This window comes from Carcharodon carcharias, chromosome 2 (assembly GCF_017639515.1).
Source record: "Carcharodon carcharias isolate sCarCar2 chromosome 2, sCarCar2.pri, whole genome shotgun sequence".
NCBI lineage: Eukaryota > Metazoa > Chordata > Chondrichthyes > Lamniformes > Lamnidae > Carcharodon > Carcharodon carcharias.
The window spans coordinates 130,389,940-130,411,754 of NC_054468.1; the positions used below are offsets into that span (position 1 = coordinate 130,389,940).

Genomic DNA, 21,815 nt, shown 5'->3' on the forward strand with positions numbered 1-21,815 from the left:
CAACATTAGTTCTGGAATTTCTCTGAGGACTTCACCTAAAAAGAGTTAAGTGCTTTGCTACTCCACTTTCTATACGCAGCCAGGACAAAGACTGTTTGGTCAGCAACATCTTGCTCGGGGTCCCCTTGGTCTGGTTGAGGAATGGGAGCAGGATATGATGCCAGGCAGAGAAGTGCCAGCTGCTATAAGAGAGTGTAACAGGAGAGTAAGGACAGCGAGGTGACTACATCCTTCCCCTCTGCAGGCACAAACAACCCCTCCTCCTTTGGACCTCCTCCTCTGGACCTTCTGCGCCAGGACCTGCAGTGTAACATCTGAGAACCTGAGCCATTCTGCAACTTACCACTGTGTGCCAGCAAATACTCTCTGTGCCTTCAGTGGAAAGGGTGCCAGGAGCCCACACACACTGCTCGGTGGAAATTGTGACCAATCAGCATTTGACAGCTAAACCTGCCGGTTTCTGATTTAACACTTCCAGGCATATTCGAGTTACGGTCATGAGTAATTTGGACCAAAGTTGTGTACTAAATTCTGTCTTTTAAATAGGTGATTCTTATTAGCACAGTGTTCCATCCATTGGCTGAAATAACATCAAATTACATTCTCAAACACACAACAACACGGACATCTCCCTTTTCCCAATGCACACGCACACACACACACCGTATTTCCACCTCACATATGCTCTCTCACAAACATTCTTCACTGAACCTCACCCACAGACTTTCAGACACACAGGGCTGGATTTTATATGCCCCCGCCAAGTGTCTTTTCAACAGGGGGGGGAGAAAATGTAAAATAGGGTGGATGCCAACCCCACCACCTTCCTGCCACCCCCATGCTCACCACCATAACACGGTAGCTGGGTGGGCACCGAAATCGGCAGCCCGTCTGCCATATTTAAATAAATAGTCCAAGGGTCAATTGAGCTTGTTAACAAACCAATTAACCCCAATAATACACTGGCCACACCATAATACGGTGGAAAGCTTTTTAAAGGGGCGGGTAGGAAGGGGGTATTATCTTTCAGGGTTGCCCTATGCGCATCGTAGGGAGGGAAGGGGAGGGCAGACCTCGAAGATACTACCCCCCCTTTCTTCCTAGTTGCCTGCTCACCAAAACCCACCACCACCACCACCCCACTGCACCTAAACTGGCTGAACCCTCCCTGCCCAATTCCCCAGACTTACCTCAATCTGGGATCCATTGGGCCTCCTTCTTGGGACTGGTTGCAGTTCCGGCAATGCCCACAAATGATCTTTTGGAGCTGCCAGCCAATCCCAGTGAGGGGCAGAAGTCCCACTGACAGACACACAGACACACACACACACACACACACACACACACACACTTCCCACCGCCTCATACACACATTCTCACATACCTATTTCCCTCCAACTAATATTTCTACAACTTTTACACACTCATTTCTCTCACAAATTATCCTCCATCAACACCCACATCCCTCCAGCTAGGGCCTTCTCTCCACCTCACACATACACGCCCCCTGCCCCCCAGTTGACTCACACACTTCCCTCCATCCAGCACAAATTTCCCCCCCTGTTCTCCACGTGCACTTCATTCCCCACCTTCCCTACCCATATACAGACAACATAAAATAAATACTCTTATGTTCTTGGTGGCTCCTTTATGGACATTTCAATAAAAAATACAGTCAAACTCTTACCACTTTCAAGAGACTAAGAATGAAAGCCCATGCTCCAGCATGAAACCTGATGTCAGCTTTACTTGAAGGGCTGATTCTTCAAGGATTAGAGTTGAATTAGCCCAGAGTACTGGAACAGATGCCCTAATTTTCAACTTCTGTGAGGAAATTTATTACTCAGGAGGTTAGCTCCAGGGTGGAACCAAATCATTGTCGTGGCCAGTAACACAGTCAACAATGTGTTTGGAAATTGTCGCATCTTACAACAGACCCATAACCCATAATGTTGGACTGCTTTGGTCTCTTCCCGTTTGGAAGACTTGACCAGATCTGAGATGACATTTAGCGACATTTTTGGAATGAGGACCATGTCATTTGTTGGGCTTACACCTTGGGGTCGAGCTTCCATGAGAAATATCAGCTCAATCTGGGCGAAAAAGGCTGAACCAACACAAAAGATTGGGGGATTTCAAACACAAATGAGTTAAGGCCAAAATCACTAACATTTATGTTTTTCACAATCTTACATGCAAGTTCGAGATTCCATTTGCCCATATCAAGCCCCGCCCTAAAGGTGACCACACCCCAAGATTGAAATTGTGTGATTTCACCAGTTGTGCTGGTTTGGGAAGCCTCTTCAAACTGCACTCACTTTCTTGGGCACACAGAGATGAGTTGGCATGTTTTAAAAGACTTTTCATATCAAAAAAATAGTTAATTAACTATGAAGCTGACTAATTCACACCAACGAAACTATTAATTAGCTCAGTATAGGTTTTTAAAGTCATTTTCAGCGACTTAAAGCTGGACATTTACTGAAAGTGCTTAAATTTGGTGACATAACCCTATTCAGCTGTGTTAATAAAATTTACACCATGTTACCACTCAAATACATGAAAATATACTTTTTAAATGGGGGATAAAATATGCTCTATTACACTGGCTGATTGTGCTCGGTCTTTGGATATTTTATATTTGTAATTGTGCAAATGCATTTCAGCAGAAGGTTGACCCTACCCACCTGACCAGCATGTTTCTAGGGGGCGATTTCCTGCTTGTGCCAAGAGTGGGAAACTTGACTTCCTCCTGGGAGTCATGGGCTCTTTTACTTTTGGAGGATGGTTACAACTGAAGTAGAGAACCAAAGACACAAAAAAAAAATGGAGGAACCGTTCCCCATTCTTTTAATCCATTAAAGTTAACAGGTGGAAACTAGTTGGCTGGGAGCACGAAATTTTGTATTGTGTTCTCCTGTGCTCACAGATGGGGAACAGTGAGATATCGAACCATAAATTCCCAATCTGCCATATTGTTTAATTTGTGTTTTGATTCATAGAAACTAGGAGCAGGAGTAGGCCATTCGTTGCTGATCATCCAGCTCAATAGCCTGCTCCCGCTTTCTCCCCATACCCTTTGATCCCTATCCCCCCAAGAGCGGCTTTACATTCTGAAGAGTAAATGTCGAGCGGTGTTGAGCGGCAGGTGCGAGTCTTTCATTTACCTGTGCAGAGCCTTTTAAAAGCTTGGTTCTCCTGAGGATGCCCTTCCAAACGGCACTGGAAGCGGTGCTGCCAGAACTCGGGGAACCACGGGTTGCGGGTGTTGCTGTCCAGCTTCAGCTTCAGGTAGTAGTCATCGAACCAGGTGACCTCAGCGGACTGCAGCTTGATTGTGATGCCTCCCACCGCCTCTTGCTCATAGGCTTCAATCACTTCCTCGCGGTCCGCCCAGCCGTCACTGCAACAGGACAAAGCGATGACTGTGATCACAACGTGTGAGAACAAAACTAAGGGGGGCGATAAATATAAGACTGTCACAAATAAATCCAGTAGGGGAATTCAGGGAGAATTTCTTTACCTAGAGAGTGGCAATAATTTGGAACCCCCGCTACTATGAGGAATAATTGAGGCAAATAAAACAGATTTATGGCGATTTGCTAAAGAACCAGAGGTGTCTTGAGGTAAAACTTTCTTGTGCAATGAATGAGTGGTTAGGATTTGGAATACACTGCCTAATGGGATAGGGGATACAGATTCAACAGGGGGCTTCTAAAGGGAACTGGATTATGACTTGAAGTAGAAAAGAATGCAGGGCTATGGGGAAAAAGCAGGCAAGTGGGCCGAACTGGATTACACTATGAAAGGGCCAGCCTGATGGACTGAATGATCTCCGCCCAGTGCTACACTATTCTATGATTTTATGAATAGTATATAAGAATTTAAGGGGATGCTGGGAAGGACAAGAGGGAGAAAGGAATAGAAATACATGATAAGAACATAAGAAAGAGGAGCTGAAGTAGACCACACAGCCCATTGAGTCTGCTCCACCATTCAACAAGACCATAGCTTATCTTAATTTCATTTTCCCACCTGCTCCCTATATCCCTTGATTCCCTGAGAGACCAAAAATTTGTCCATCCAAGTCTTAAATATATTCAATCATGGAGCTTCCACAACTTTCTGTGGTAGAGAACTCCAAAAATTCATAACCCTTTGAGTGAAGAAATTTCTCCTCATCTCAGTCATGAATAATCGGCCCCTTATCCTGATATTGTGCACCTTTGTTCTAGATTCCCCAGCCATGGGAAACAACCTCCCAGTGTCTACCCTATTAATTCATGACCTTGAATGTTTTAATGAGATCACCTTCATTCTTCTAAACTGCAGACTATATAAGGCACAATTTACTTAGCCTCTCATCATAGGACAACCCTCTCATCCCAGGCACTGCCTCTCATGGGGGTATATCCTTCCTCAAATATGGAGACCAAAACTGCACACAGTGTTCTGGGCATGGTCTCACCAAAGGCCCATACAATTGTAGGAAAAAGCATTTATCCTTGTAATTCAATCCCCTTGCAATAAAGGCCAACATGCCATATGCTCTCCTAATTGCTTGCCTGATGTGCATGCTATCTTTGCGTTCCTTGGACGAGCATACCTACATCTTTCTGAAAATTCAACATTTACAAGTTTCACACCTTGTAAAAAATATTCTGCTTTTCTATTCTTAAGACCAAAGTGAATAACCTCACACTTCCTCACATTATACTCCAACTGCCCCCTTTTTGTCTATTTACTTAACCTCTCAACATCTCTTTGCAGCTTCTTTGTCCTCCTCATAGCTTGCATTCCCAGATAGCTTTGTATCATCAGAAATTTTAGATTACCTTCTGCCTATTTGTCTAAGCCATTAATATAGATTGTAAATAGCTGAGGTCCCAACACTGATCATTGCGGCACTCCACCCACAGCTAGGCAACTTAAAAATGCCCCACTTATCCCTAATCTCTGCTTCTTGTCCATTAACCAATCTATCCAGGCTAATATATCATCCCCTAGTCCATGAGCCCTTATCTTGCCTATTAATCTTTCATGTGACACCTTATCAAATGCCTTTTGGAAATCCAAGTATGCCAAATCTACCGATTTACCTTTATCAACTCTACTAGTTACACATTCAAAAACACTAATAAAATTGTAAAATAGGATTTCTCTTTCGTAACGCCCATGTTGACTTGTTCCAATCATACTTTGCTTTTAAAAATGTATTTTAAGAATTCCTTAATAATAGATCCCTGCACTTTCCTAATGGTTGATGTCAGGCTAACTGGCCTGTGGTTCCCTGTTTCTCTCCCCCTCCTTTCTTGAGTAGCAGTGTTACGTTTGCTAACTTTGAATCTGCTGGAACGCCATTGCATCTGTTATCTTTGCAGTTATCTCTTTAAGCCCTAGGATGTAGGCCATCAGGCCCTGGGGATTTGTTGGATTTGCGTTCTTTGAGTTTCTCCAGTACCTTTTTCTCTGGTGATATTAATTTTCTCACTCTTTTAAGCACCAGCTCACTCTCTATTTCTGGTATGCAACTTGTGCCTTCTGCTGTGAAAAGACAGACACAAAATATTTGTGCAATGGGCGGACGTGCTTGGTGGCATGAGTGGAGAATATGGCGAGAAGGCCAAAAACTGGTTTCACAACATTGTGAAACCGGTTTGAGACCGTGTGCTCAGCCCATTGATTGCCGGCCCCGTTTCCCGCCATCGGATGTCGGGAACCCCACTGCATTTCACTATAAGGCCAGCCCTCCGGAATCATTCCCCCCACCCCACCGCCCTGCTGGATCAGCTGCCCATGTTGGCGTGCAATCACATCAGCACATATAAGGCTTGCACTTGGTGGGTAGCACTTTGAGAGGAACTCGGATGTGAGTGCACAATAACGTTGCGTGACACTCGCCTGGGTCGCTTGTAGGACTTCAAGGTTGAGGCGTATTGGAGGCATGGGGGCAAGGGTTGACCTGCAGTTGAGGTGACTTGGGGGCAGGGGCAAGGGCTGCCCTGTGATTGAAGGTAGTGCACAAGCACGTGTGAGGTGGGGGTGAGGGAAGTGGCAACACATTAGGGAAACCTTGTATAAAGCGATCATTCTTCTGCAGCCACATTGACATTCATGGAGTCGTGTCTCTAAGTTATCTACACAGTTAAGCAATGCAGAGGCATCAAAGTGCCACCAAATGCTCTAGAGCTTTTCACGCCTTGGGCACAGAATGCAAATTAATGAGTGTTTTAGTGGACTGCAGGACAGTTGGATGACTGGGCACGTTGTACAATCTCCTTGTGAAAGCTGGCCATGGAGCAGTCACTGGTGGAGGTGCTCACAGCCCCTTGCAATCCATCATTCCTGGTTTGGACCAGTCTCCCCCATAGTTCAAGCTAACAGTGCCGCCTTGCAGTGCAGTTTAGGAGAATGGGGCTCTGGCATATGCTGCAGAAGAGCCACAGCAAGCCATTGTTGGTCGGCACCCAGCGACACCCAGGGCCCACAGACACCGCCTTTCAGATGACCGACAACCAGTGTCGCGGAAGACTGCGCATGTCTAGGGAACTGGTCAGTCACAGCTGCCAACCAATGCAGGATTTGGCACCATGGGGACATAGAGGGCATCCACACCCAGTGGCTGTAAAGTGACCATGGCGCTCAATTTTTAAGCCATTGGCTCCTTTTGGGGCTCCATGTGTGGCCTCTGTGGGATATCACAACATTCCACCCATAAATGCATCCATGATGTCATGGATGTCATCTTCGCAATGACACAAAACTTTGTGCGTTTCGCCCTGGACCAAGAGAGCCAGGATGCAACAGCACTGGGATTTGCCCAGATCTTGGGTTTCCCATGGGCGTAGGATGTGATTGACTGTACTCATGTGGCGCTCAAAACCCCGTCGCAACAAGGGGTCAACTATGTCAACTGCAAGGCCTTCCATTCACTGAATGTGCAGCTGGTGTGCGACCACCACAAACGCATCCTGCAGGTCTGCGCACGGTTTTCAGGGATTGTGCACAACTCCTACATTCTCAGTTGGTCTCAGATCCCTGACATCTTCCAGGGTCCACAGAAGCTGCAGGGTTGGCTCCTCAGGGACAAGGGCTACTCACAGAGGACGTGGCTGATGACACCTGCGCAGCGGCCTCAGACTGCAGCAGAGCGAAGGTGTAACGAGGCTCATGCTGCAAGTTGCAACTTGATGGATCAAACCATTGGGATGCTGAAAATGAGGTTCCGGTGCCTGGGCTGGTCTGGTGGAACCCTGTAATACAGTCCAGAGAGGGTGTCACACATCGTCGTCATCTGCTGTGCCCTTTACGATCTGGCGCTGCAACGGGGAGGGGAGCTGGCTGAGGAGGAGATAGGGGAGCTGGAAGTCTCCTCTGATGAAGAGGACGTCGATGGTGATGAGGGTGAGGAAGTCCTCAAAGGCGACGACGATGGCAATGAAGCCCTCACACTGGCCAGACAAGGCAAGCGCACTTGGAAGGCTCTCATAGTTGCTAGATTTGTGGAGGATGATGACGACATGCATTGAGGAGACTCCATAGATCTTCACATTGCATCTGTGAACATTTGCCTCCAGTCTGGCTGATGGTAGTGCACATACTCTTCGTGATAATGCTCCTGATATTTTTGGTGCAGTGAAGGCCCTAATAGTCATTCGATTCCAAGAGGATGATGATGACATGCAGTAAGGACATCATAAACCTTCACATAGCCTCTGAGAATGTCTTGACTCCTGTCTGGCCGAGGGCAGCTCACTTGTGCTCTGTGATCAGCGTCATATCATAGAGATGCAGCTGTGAAACTTTAAATGCACCTGATCCTTTGGCAGCCTTCAGCACCTGAGCCCTTTAGGAGCACAGCATCACTGGTCACAGATGCTGAAGAGATGGGGGTCAGCCTCACCTCAAAGGTGCTGAGAGCACACAGAGAGAATGACGGAACTCTGTAACACCTACCCACAACATTCTGGCAGCAATGACAAGCACCATCGAGGTGCAGGCATCAGTAATATGTCCAGTCAGTGTGAGGCTGGACCATCACTTTGGTCTGAAGGCTGCACAAAGCACAGCAAAGGGGCCCTGGACTGAGACACCTGCCTTTATCTTGTGCAGAAAGGTTTCACATCTGAGTGACAGAAACACTGCTCATCAGAACAAGGAGTCATAGGCAGGGAGACATTCTTGGGAGTTTATTTACAATAGTGAGCATTATGTACAAGTGATTATCACCCGTGTCCAGGCTCTGCATCTTCATCTTATTAACTTTCCTAACCGTGCTGCCACATCTTGGTGCTCTGTGGACATCCACAGTGGAAGTGGAGGCAGCCTGCTGACTGCTATGCCCCGTTGCCTGTGACGACCTTGGCAGGCGTCCTCTGGAGGTCTGAGACCTGGAGGTCCCCAGCCTGCTTTCGAAGTCCTGCTGTGAGGCAGTGGCACTCTCCTCGGCCTGTGGAGCTGGAGCTGCTGAGGTCACAGGAAGAGGGGATTCGGTTGGGCCAAACACCCCTGGAGTCACCTGGTTGGAAGGCCCCGGGCGGTAGACCTGCTGATCCTCCTTCCTATGGGTGCCTGAGGGCCCCTGGCTGACTCCTTGAGGAGAAGGGGTAGCTGGAGTGAGATTGAGCTGCCCAGCACCTCTCTCACGTACATATTGTTGGGGGCCAACTATAGCATCAGTGATAGAGTTGAGCCCGCGCAGCAGTGTGGGAGTAACGTCTTGGACCAAGGTCTCCATGGTGACCACCATCCTACCAGTGTTGACCTTGGTGTGTTGGCATGCCAATGCTATCACCTCAGCTTGAAGGTGGATAGACTCCTCCATTGTGCCTTGCAATCTGAGGAGTCCAGTGGACATCCCTTCCTGATGTTCCCGAGCTTGCCTTTGCTGCTCCAGCAACTGTGACATGAGCGAGTCTAGAGGCTCATCACCTGACTCGGACTCAGAAAATTTCTGGCCTCCACCAGTCCTCCGAGTACCGGAAACCTGGGAAGTCCCTGCCACTGCCTGCTACGGATAAGCAGGTGCGATGTGCTCACCGGATTGGAGGACACTCTAAATCTAATTCCCACCAATGTGTGTGTCTCTGCTTGGGTGTAGGGTGTGGGTACGCGCTGTGATGGGTCTTCAGCCAGGGTTTCAGTGGATTCCTCTTCTGTGCTTCCCTTGGGGCTTGAATGGAGGCCCTGGGTTGTGGACTCTCTTGGCAGTTTCCCAGATGTGCCTGCGAAAGCAAACAGTGATAATTAGTGAATGGCAGTGGCCTGTGAAACAGGACAGGTCACTAACAGGATGGTTATCTGATGGATGTTGCACTGCTGGATCCTCACTTGGTAGAGCACCGCCGAGCTCACCGTCAGCACAGGAACAGCCCAGATCCTCACCAGCCAGCTGGATGGCTCTGTTTTCAAAGTCCGTGAGGACCTTGATTTTGGGCTTTGATTCCACCAGTCTATGACCTCTCCCCTCTTGTGTGCCATCTTCTCCTGCATGAATAGAGATGGAGAGAATGTAAGCAAGATGCCTGCCAAGCCAGATGATAAGCATGTGTGGGTGGTGAATGGTCTCATGGATGGAATGAAGGTGTGTGAGAGAGAGTGAATGGTGATATCCCTTGAACTGGCCGTGAGCGAGGGCACTGTGGATCTGTGATGGGGTTGTGAGTGTGTGAGTTGCGAGTGATGAGAAGGGTGACTTACCCTGGTGGAACGGAGGAGATCATCCTCTTGCGGCACTGGGTGGCTGTCCTCTTTTGCAGCGCGACAGCACTGACCATTGCTGTTACCGCCTCCCGAGCTGAATTGGTGTTGTTGCTGCCCATCCTGCGGCCAGAGTTGGAGTAGAGGACATCACGCCGGGCCTCCAATGTGTCCAAAAGGCGCTCAAGGGATGCGTCATGAAACCTGGGGGCTGCAGTCTTCTTGCCTTCGAGGCCATGTGATCCATGCAGCAGTCCTGGGCTGGAAGCACTGAGAAGTGTGCACGCAGCTGCATTTTAAATATGGCACCCAGCATGATGAAGCAGCGAGATGATGGCATGGCGGGCAAATGAGAACCCACCCACCATGGAATTGCTCATTCTAATTTCCACCCATACTGATTCTACTTCCTGATTTTCTGAGCCAAGACCTTTCTCACTAACGTTCTTATCAGGGCTACCCCTTCCCTCTTTTCCATTTTGCCAGTATTTTCAAAATGTTGTGTATCCTGAAATATTTATTTGCCAACCTTGGTCGCCTTGTAACCATGTCTCTGTAATGATAATTAAATCTAAACCACTTATGTCTATTTGTGCCACTAGTTTATCTGTCTTATTCAGATGCCCCACACATTCAGATGAAGTGACTTCAATTTTATTTTTTACTATTATTCCCTGCATGAACCTTACTGATGCACGATTACTATTAAACTCTCTGTCTCTACCTGTCCCACTCAGCTTGTATTTATGTACATTGATTTGCTTTTCTATTGCCTCAACTTTTACCTTTGGGTTTCTAAATCTCTCTTCACCCTCCTTCCTCCCTCTCTGTTAGCTTAAAGTCAAATTTCCCTACTCTGACCATATTTCCTGATGCACTCTTATGTTTGCACTCTGGTTACCATCACCCATATTGCTACTCTGCATTATTGTTTTGTCCTTTCTTTTTAATTTTCTAAATCTGCCCTCACATGAACGCTTACCCACACTATTTAGTTTGAAGCCTTCTCGGCAGACCTACTTATAAGACTCATCAGGACACTGGTCCCAGCATGGTTCAGGTGAAGACTGTCCCAATAGTACAGCTCCCTCTTTCCCCAGTACTGGTGCCAGTGGCCCATGAATTGAAACCCTTTTCTCCCACACCAAACTCTGAGCCACACATTCATCTCTCTGATCTTATTTACCCTATGCCAATTTGCTCATCACTTAGGTAGCAATTCAGAGATTATTACCTTTGTGGTTCTGCTTTTTAATTTAGCCCCTAAATACTCATATCCCCCCTCTTTCTAAGTCCTATCTATGTCAATGATAACCAAATGGACCATGACAACTAGATCCTTTCCCTCCCACTCAAAAATCCTCTCCAGCCCAGAGGAGATGCCTTAAGCTTGGCACCAGGCAGTCAACACAGCCTTCAGGATTTATGTTCTTGCTGAACAGAACAGTGCCTATTCCCCTAACCCTACAGTCTCCTATGACAAAAACATTCCTTTTCATTCCTCCCACTTGAATGGCCTCCTGTTTCCTAGTGCCCTGGTCAGTTTGCTCACCCTCCTTGTGGTCCCTGCTCTTGCCCACACAAGCTTCAAGAAACTTGAGCCTGTTGACAATTGCAAGGGCTGAGGCTTCTTCATGGCTACTTTCTGGGTCCCCATACCTGCCTCACTCACAAGTACAACTCCTTACCCTGACCATGGACCAAATCAGAAGGACCTGGCCTAAGGGGTGTAACTGCCTCTTGGAACAAAGTGACCAGGTAACTTACCCCCTCCCTGATGCACCTCAGTGCCCAGAGCTCAGACTCCAGTTCATCAACTCGATGCTGAAGTTCCTTGAGTTACAGATGCTTACTGCAGATGTGATTCCTGTGGATCACATAGGTTTCCCATTACCCACATGCTACAGCTGCAATACATCACCTGCCCTGCCATCTCAATTGTGTTTATTTATCTCATTTGTTTCCAAGTTTAGAAATATCATTCAACTGTTAACTGTAGTTATATTAAATAGTTTAACTAGTTAAGCTATAAATTTAATGCTATACTTATAGCACCCCAGTAGCAGTTTAAACTATTGCCTAAGTTTGGAGGGCTAAAATCTTAAAATTCACCAAACAATCACCGACCTCCTCAGCTAATTAATACCTTTGAATACTCACTAGTTACTGCGGACTAAAAAAAAAGTATAAAAAGCAACCTCTCCTTTGCCGATGGCACTGAATCCCCACTTGCATCAAGTTCCCAAGTTAGCACTTGTACCTCAAAGTACTCTGTCCTTGACTCACTCTGTGCTCTCACACTCTGTGTGGTAGCAAAGCTGTTTACTTTTATGGAGAGCTTATGACTCACAGCCAAGTTGCAACTGCTCAGTAAACTTCCTGCTACAGTGATTAACACCTATTTACTTGCAGTTGATTGACAGATAACTAGTGCTGCCATGCGGTTTCCAATAGCTAGGTTTCTTAACTCGCTTGCAGTTTTAAAGTTTTAAATCAGAGTTTGAATGCTAATCTAAATTATAGCTTGAGGAAAACCTACTAGAGGAATTCCCACCTGTACCAAATTCCCATGTTAGCACTCATAAAGTAGTCTATATTCCCACACTCTGTGTGGCAGCAAAACATGTGTACTTTTATAGCGAGCTGATGACTCACACCCAACATTATGATAGGATTGAATGAAGGGGGGAAGGGGGGGTGCAGTGGTGGAGCCTAAACATCAGCATAGAGCAGGAAGGCTGAATAGCCTGTTCCTGTGCTGTAAATTCCATGCGATTTAATTTATATTTATATTGCTAGATTAGGTTGTCAAATACATTCTGTGAAACTGTAGACAAAAATGGGAGATGCTTCAACAACAATTTGTATTCATTTAGCATCCTAAACACAGTAAAATGTCCCAAGTCATTTCAAAGGTGAGTAAATGGACAAAAATGGGCTCTAAGTCAAGAAAAACGTTTTAGCCGGCAAAGAAGCATTCCAAAAATTAGGCCCTAGATAACTGAAGGTATGGTCATCAATGTGGGATCAAGGATGTAAAGGATAACTAGCCCATGATTTATTTGCTGAGCTCAATTGTTACAATTTTCCATGAGGGCCTGCATAGTTCAGTTTTAGAGAATCGGCCTTTTAAAAGAGGTAGGGATCTAAAGGTTAAGCTCCTCTATCTGGGTGTAGATCTTCAAAACAGCTAACTACATTTGGGTTTTTGAAATCTGGAACTCCCTCTCCAAAATACTGTGGATGCTAGGGTAATTGAAGTGTTCAATCCTGAGATCGATAGGTAAGGTTATCAAGGGATATGAAGCTAAGGCGTGCAAAAAGAGATAATGTACATATCAGCCATAATCTAACTGAATGGTGGGTCAGGCTCAAATGGTTGAAGGGTCATCTCCTTTCTCTATGTTGCGATTTGAGCTCAATGTTCTGGGCATTGAATCCAGTAGTACAAGAAACATTAAAATAAAAGCAAAATACTGAGCTTGTGGGCAATCCAAAATAAAAAAAAACAGAAAGTGCTGGAAAAACTCAGCAGGTCTGGCAGCGTCTGTGGAGAGAATAGCAGAGTTAACTCAAAACATTTTATACAAGAAACATTCTGCTAACTCTACATATCAAACAGCTTAGTATCAGTTCTTAGAGGCTGCTCTGTGTCTTTTTAAGTGGCTCGCTTTTTCTTGCGTGCAAGAAAATTCAATGGACTCAATTTTGTGCCGATCATTCGATTTGAACTTACTGGTGTGGGTCCTGGTCTTTAAAACCTACTGTGCACAGGTCCAACTGGATCAAACTTTGCCTGTCTGTCAACCTCCATTGGGGCCACTCTGAGTTGTGGGTAGGCTGTCTCCTTGTGTAGGGCCAGTTTTTGCACTGATCCACAGAATACATATGTTGTGACGGGGGCACGCGGCAGGTGGTGGGTGGGTGTTGTTATTTTTGGGGTGTCAGCTAATGCTGACCCCCCTGTTCTTTGCGGAGGGAGAGCAAAGCATTGCTGGATGAATGACTGATGGGTAAAGTATAAGCAGCTCTAGAACACTGTTGTTTACCTGTGTGACTGAAAATTGTGACCTGTCACTGGTATCAACTTTGAGTAAACTGGAAAACATGTAAACCAACACTTTCAAGACACCGAAACCTATTTGCAACCAGCAAAGCACATTTAAGCACCAAAGAATTTGCACCCATTGCACTATCATCAATAGTGAATCAGATACAATGTCTACTCCACGTACCATGTTGGAATGTCTCACACTGAACCATTAGTGTTTACATTCACATGCTACTCAAAGCCAGCCATGATAACTCACAGTTAAAACAGACAGTCCAAACATGAAGTGATGCACTTCACACTCTAAGCCTGATTTCCTCAAACTCAATATGTTGTGTTTCACACGATGGCTGTGACCTCCATTATAGTTTAGTAATACCAGAGTTTTTAGGCTCTTTACTGGAGATTATTTCCCACCAGGCTTCACTCCAACTCTTGTCATTCTTTTCCATTCAAATTCCTCAACGTGTGAAGAGTATACATGTGTGAACATCGGTTAACCCTTGGGTGTCAGCCATGGCTCTGTGGTAAAATTCTCACCTTTGAGTCAGTTGGTTGTGGGTTGAAGTCCCACTTCGAAGAATTGAACGCATAAGCTAAACATATGGGGTGGAATCCAGTGCCCTCCCCCTTGGGGTGTTTGGTGGTGCTGGGGTGGGCATTTAATCAGGTGAGAGAATGGCAGGTGGGGACCCTGCCATCTTCCTGCCTCCACACCGATTAAATCCACGATTAAATCCTTCCTGCCCTGCCACCAATTAAGGCTCTTAGTTGGCCAACTGATGCCCGCTTAATGGCCTTATCCCACTACTGCTGGTATTAACCCAGTGGTGGCCCAGGCCTCACTGCTAGCAAACCCTGGCATGTGTGCATGTGCGTTCCCCAGGTGGGGGAGGGGTGGGAGCGTCTCTTGTTCAAAGGTACTCAGTGCCTGATCGAGGGATCCAGCATTAGGAAGTGGGGTGTGAGGGGTGATGGGGGTGCTGCTGATCTCCCACCCCCCCCACCAACCTATGAACCCCTTCCTGCCATCAATCAACTGTGCCTGAGTCCCCCAATGATCTGACGTCTCGGATGGGTGTAGCACCGGTAGCACTCACCACCTCCCTTTTGGTGCCAATGAATACAGAAGAGCTGGCAGCCTTTGATTGGTTGGCAGCTCTCAACAGGCGGGACTCCTGCCCCGGGGGTCTTGATCCCGGGGAAGGCCTGCCGCTCGCCTGCTAAGTACCTGAGTGGCACAAGATGCAGCGGGCCTTCTCAAAAAAAGGTGACATGGGGGTCTCACTGGCTCTCCAGCCGGTGGCCAAGACCCCCAACACCTCTACAAGATTTCACTCATAACCTCCATAAATGCTTGTAATGTATAAATAAGGATGGTGAGCTAAAGGCACAAGCCGCCACATGGGACTATGATATAGTGGCAACACCAGAGACCTGATTCAAAGAAGTGGACTTAAAATTTCTGGCTACAAGGTATTCATCAAAGATAGGGAAGGAACGAAAAAGGGAGGCATGGGATGGAAATATTGGTCAAATAAGCAATATTAGGGCTAAAGAGGGATGATGTAATTGAGGGGTCAAGGACAGAATCTATTTGGTTAGGATTAACAGAGGAACTATTACAATACCGGGTGTCTGCTATAGGCCACCATATTGTAGGATGGAGACAGAGGAGCAAATTTATAGGAAAATTACAGAAGGATGCAAGAATTACTGAGCAGCTCCATTGGGGGATTTCAATTACCCTAATATAGACTGGGATAGTAACAATATAAAGAGCAAAGAGGGGGAGGAATTCCTGAAATGCTTACAAGAGAACTTTCTTGATCATTGTGTTTCCAGCCTGATGAGGGAGGAAGCAGTGTCTGGTTCTGGGGAGTGAAGTGGAGTACGTGAAGCATGTTTCAATGGGAGAGCATCTGAGGAACAGTGATCATAATATCATCAGTTTTAGAGTGGTAATGGGAATGGAAAAGGAACAATCAAGGGTAACAAATAGTTAAATAAAGCAAAATATTGTGGATGCTGGAAATCTGAAGTAAGAATAGAAAATGCTGGAAAAACTCAGCAGGTCTGGCTGCATCTGTGGAGAGAGAAACAGTGTCAACGTTTCAAGTTCACATGACGCTTCATCAGTCAAATGGATTTGAAACATTAACTCTGTTTCTCTCTCCACAGATGCTGCCAGACCTACTGGGCTCTTGCAGCATTTTCTGTTTTTATTTGTAACAAATAGCTAACTGGAAGAGGGCCAACTTCAGAGAGTTGTAAAGAGAACTGGCCCAGAGATGGTTCAGGTATAGACACACTTCTATGAGGGGAAAAGGAAGTGCAGCTAAAGATACATCTCCCTGGATGACTAAAGTTATAGAGGTTAAAGTAAGACAGAAAAAAGATACTTATGACAACTGTAAGGTTTGTAATACAGTTCATATAATGACATTTTAAAAGTGGGATGTGGCATTGCTGGTAAGGCCAGCATTTATTGTCCATCCCAAATTGCCCCTGAACTGAATGCCTTGCTAGGCCAGTTCAGAGGGCATTTAAAGTCAACCACATTGCTTGGGTCTGGAGTCACATGTAGGCCAGACTGGGTAAGGATGGCAGATTTCCTTCCCCAAAGGACATTAGTGAACCAGATGGGTTTCTATGACAATCGGTGATAGTTTCATGGTCACCATTACTGACACTAGCTTTATATTCCAGATTTTATGCCATGATGAGATTACCATCATCAAATCCCCAGCATTGATCAGAAACCCAACTGGACCAGCCACATGATTCTATGGTTACAGGAGCAGGACAGAGGCTGTGTGTTCCGTGGTAAGTGACTCCTGACTCCTCAAAGCTTGTCCACCATCTACAAGGCACAAGTCAGGAGTGTGATGGAATACCCTCCACTTGCCTGGATGAGTTCAGATTAAATAACACTAAAGGAACTCAAGGCCATCCAGGGGCAATGCAGCCTGCTTGATTGGCACCATATCCGCCATCTTAAATATTCTCTCTCTCCCTCTCCACCATCACGCACTGTGACTGGAGAGTGTGCCATCTACAAGATACACAGCAGCTCCCAAACCTGTGACCTTTACCACCTAGAAGGACAAGAGCTGTCGGTAGATAGGAACAACATCACTCTCAAGTTCTCCTCCAAGTTATCCAGAAATACATTAATGTTCCTGGGTCAAAATCCTGAAACTTGCTATCTAGTAGCACTATGTGAGAACCTTCACCAAATGGACCATAGCAGTTCATGAAGGTGGTTCACACCTTCTCATGGGCAATTCGAAATGGCGAAATGTTGGCTTTGACAACAATACCCACATTCCGTGAATGAATAACTAAACAAGTGGAGAACCATGCTAAATATAAAAAATACAGAGGAGATTTAAAAAGAGGGATTAAGAATAGCAAAACAGGAAGAGGGTAGATTAGTGGCTAACACAAAAATGAACTCAAATGACTTTTAGAAGTATAAATAGTTAAAAGGGTAGTCAAAGGAACCAGAAAAAGAAGATACTCTTGTGGAGATAGAGCACATGGCCAAGAAACTATGTGAATACTTTGCATGTGTCTTCATTAGAGAATAGGATACTGAAGGCAGAGGCAGCAGAGAAATTTGATTAAAATAAAATAGAGGAAATATTTAAAATGCTGACAATCCTCAAAGAAAAAAAGTCACCAGGTCTGGATGGGATTCAATGTTATTTCCTTCTTACTTTTCCTTTCTGTCTCTTTTATTTCTCTCTCTTGATCCAATGGTTCGTTCCCGCTTTTTATTTCTCTTTCTGTACCTGCTTTGACTCTAATCCACTCTATTTCCTTCTCCACTAATTCTCTGACTCCTTGTGGATCTTTAAATCATAAACCTTCACCAAGGTCCTAGATGCCCCGTTGCCCTCACCCACACCCTTATGAGCCTACACTTTCAGCAACTCATGGGGTAAAACATTTACCAGCTGGAGAACGAGAGAAATAGTCTAACCAATGGGACATGCTGCAAGGTGCTCCACTCCAGCAAACTCGGTGCTGTGATTTTAGACAGAAATCAGTGCAAGCCTTCCAAGTTCCCTATATCTGTATAGATTTTATAGCGCTTTTGTGCCCTACTTAAAAATATAGCTGATCCTCATATATAAAATGGGTCAGGGCAGTGAGAAAACATTTATATAACCAGGAACCGATGGAATATTAATGACCTGAATAGCAGGCATTAAGTAAATAATTCTCTGCAGCATCACTGTACAAGCGATGTGACATCAGATTAAGCAAGAGTTAAGTGGAACAACAACTCCACCGTCCACAGTTAGTGAGGATCTCTGCTCTCACTGGCTGGCTCTGCAGATTCACCAGGATGACACTGATGCTAAAATAGTTAAATTATGAGAACAGGTTATGTGAACTGCCTTGTATTCCCCTGAGTTTAGAAGATTGAGCAGTGATATACTCGCGGTGTTTAAGATGATTAAAGGATTTGATAGGGCAGACAAAGAGAAACTATTTTTTCTGGTGAGGGTATCCAGAAACAAGGGGACACACTCTGAACAGTAGAGCTAGGCTGTTCAGGAGTGAAATCAGGAAGTACTCAGGTTAGCAAGGCCATAGAAAAGCAAGCCAAGCACTGGGCTTCATTCCTAGAGGGATAGAATTGAAAAGCAGGAGAAGTTTTAGTGAAATTATCGGGGTAAGTGGATTGTGGAGTTGAGGCCACAATCAGACCAGTCATGATCGTTTTGAATGGTGGAGCAGATTGAAGGGGTTAAATGGCCGACTCCTGCTCCTAATTTGTATGTTCATGTGCTCGTACGTAAAAAGGACTTAGGTTAGGCCATACTTTTGTATACCGTGCACAGTTCTGGTCCCCATATTATAAAAACGATATACGGCACTGGAGAAGGGGCAATAAAGATTCACAAGGATGATAACAGAACTAATGGGTTGGTAACTAATAGGAAAAGTGGAATAGGCTAGGGCTCTTTTATCCAGAAAATAGAAGGTGAGGTGACCTGATAGAGCTCTTTAAAATTCAGAAAGGGTTGCTCGTCAAATAGAAATAGAGAAAACGTTTCTACTTGTGGGGAATCAAAAACTAGAGTTCATAAATATAAAGTAGACACAAATAAATCCAATATGAAATTCAGGAGAAAGTCCTTTATCCAAAGGGTGGACAGAAACTTAACTGGACCAGTCACATAAATACTGTGGCTAAAAGAGCAGGCCAGAGGCTGGGAACTTTGTGGCAAGTGACTTATGTACTGACTTCCAAAATCTGTCCACCATCTAGCAGGCACAAGTCAGGAGTGTGATTGAATGATCTACACTTGCCTGGATGAGTGCAGCTCCAACAACACTCAAGAAGCTCAGTGCCAAGCAGGCCAAAGCAACTGGCTTGATCGGCACTCCCCCCACCTGTGGCACCATGGCTGCAGTGTGTGCCATCTACAACAGTGTTGTCCAATAGGATTTCGATGCTCACCAAACTTGTGACAATCAAATCACCATATTCACCACATGATACAAAACACATGCAATATTAATAAAGCCAATGCACAATCTTTTGAAAAGGGGTTTTAGGTTTTGAACCATCAACAATCAAGCCCAATATAGTCAGCAGCAACAACAACTTAGATTTATATAGCATCTTCAATTTAATAAAATATCTCAAGATGCTTCACAGGGCCATCATAACAAAGTATGATACTGAAGCACATAGGAGATATTTGACAAAAAGCTTATTCACAGAGGAGGTTTTAAGATGTATCATACAGGGGAAAAGTGAGGTAGAGAGACAGGGAGGTGTAGGAATGGAATTTCAGAGCTTAGGGCCTAAACAACTGAAGGCACGGCCACCAATGGTGGAGAAATTATGATTGGGAACATGCAAGAGGCCAGAATTAGAGGAATGCAGATATCTCAGAGGGTTCTAGGGTTGGAGATTACAGAGCTGGGAAGGGTCAAAGTCATGGAGGGATTTGAAAATAAGAGTGAATATTTTAAAATCAAGGTGTTGCTTGATTGGGAATGAATGTAGGTCAGTGAGTCAGGGGTGATAGGGGAGTGAGACATATTGTGACTTAAGGCACAGGAAGCTGCATAGAATGTGGGAGACCAGCCAGGAGGTCATTGGAATAGTAGAGACTAGAGGTAATGAAGGCATGGATAAGTGTTAGCAGGTGAGCTAAGACAGGGGCAAAGTCAAGTGATGTTACAGAGGTGCAAATAAGTAGTCTTAGTGATGGCACAAATATGAGGGCGGAAGCTCATCTTAGGATCAAATGTAACAACAAGGTTGCAAACAGACTGGTTTAATCTCAGACTGGTGCAAGGGAGAGGGATGATGTTGGTAGTTAGGAAATGGAGGTCAGAGCGGGAACCAAAAACAATGGCAGCAGCCCTCCCAATATTTTTTGGAGGATTCTTCTGCTCATCCAGTGCTGGATCTCAGCTAAACAGTCTGATTATATCGTAAAAGTGGAGGAGTTGGGAGGAGTGATGAGGAAGAGTTGAATCTCGTCCGCGTATATGCGAAGACTAATGTATGCCTTTGGATGAGGTTGCTGAGGGGCAGCATGTGATGAGAAATAGGAGGAGTCCAAGGATAGATCCTTGGGGGACATCAGAGGTAACGGTGCAGGCACAGGAAAAGAAGCCATTGTCACCGATATCTGGCTATGACTAGATGGATAAGAATGGAACCACATGAGAGCAGTTTCTCCCAGCTGGATGATAGTGGAGGAGGATGGTGATGTCGACTATGTCAAAGACTGCAGACCAGTTGAGAAGGACAAGGAGAGAGAGTCTCATTGCTAGAATAGGGAAAACAGCTTCAATTGTTTGTCCAACTGTTCAGCAAAGCAAGCCGACTGTGAGCACTCTCAAAGGGTTAACGGAAGTGTTCTGTTTCTGACAGCATACTCTAGTTTATTTATAAAAAAACAAATTTCTTCAAGAACAAACTATCTCCGTTTTATCAGAATTGATATATTAGGAGCTGTGGTGCGGGAAAAAATTCAAAAAATCTCCATGTATTGGCTTCAACACTCTGACTCTTGCTATGCTTACACTCTGCCTGCTTTTATTTCCAAACATAGTCTGGACATTTAATAGATCTTTGGCACATTGCCAATCTCCTATAATCTTCTCTTGTGCCATTAATGTCCCATTCCTTTCAATCACCCATTTCGGCAGATCTGCTAAGGGGAAGGCTGAACAAACACATCTGGAAGTTGCTGTGCCGTCCTGACTTTTGCCAAAATGGCACACTTCATTGGCAGCCATGCAGTGTGGTCCATTGCTCGCACACTTCAACTGCTTTCCAAAAACCAGCAGCTAAACAAATCAAGTTCTTCAACTGGCATTCCCTGTGTCACTCTACCCAAGGAACCTTCGAGAGTAATCGGGCCTGTCCTTCTGAAGGCTGGCCCTGCTTTCACAGTGCTTCACAGGGGCGGTAAATGTTTTGCCACCCAGGGGCACCCAGAGAGAACAGGAATGGAGAAGGTAACAAATGGTGGGCTATTTTTCTTGTTTCGTTGAGCAAGTGGCAAGTCACCAGAAACCTGACAGCTGAACTATAACTTGATAAACATAGTTGCGGTCTGACCTATACGTGACTCCTCTGTAACAGCAACATGGTTAATCCTTCCTTGCTCAATTAGGGATGGATGACAAATAGCTGTCTAGCAGGTCACACCCATACTGATACCCACCACTGGAACTCCAACACAACTCAGCATTGTGTGGCTCAAAAAATCAGCAGCATTAATTTGCCTCATGTCAGTGGCTGATTTGTCACTGGTGGTGAGTGGTGGGCATGTTGCAAAACATTCATGTACAAGGTGCACTGCAGCAACTTGCCACTGCTTCTTCAGCTGCACGTCTCAAATGCATGGCCTTTGCTGCCTGGGAGGACAATGGCAGCAGCCGCATGAGAACACCGCTGCCTCCGGGTTCCTCTCCGAGTTAGACACCATCCTAATTTAGAAGCATATTGCAGTGTCACTGGGTCAAAATCCTGGAACTCCCTCCCTAACAGCATCATGGAAGCACCCTCACCTTATGG

At 45.5% G+C, this 21,815-nt stretch overlaps 1 protein-coding gene across 1 annotated transcript in view; it reads right to left on the minus strand.

Moving 5' to 3' along the window:
• Positions 1-21,815, minus strand: part of LOC121288224 (metabotropic glutamate receptor 1-like) — a 619,300-nt gene that overhangs the window by 108,546 nt on the left and 488,939 nt on the right. The window contains exon 4 of the mRNA XM_041206686.1: positions 3,168-3,403. Coding sequence (XP_041062620.1) covers positions 3,168-3,403 — 236 coding nt within the window. The remainder of the gene's footprint in view (positions 1-3,167; positions 3,404-21,815) is intronic.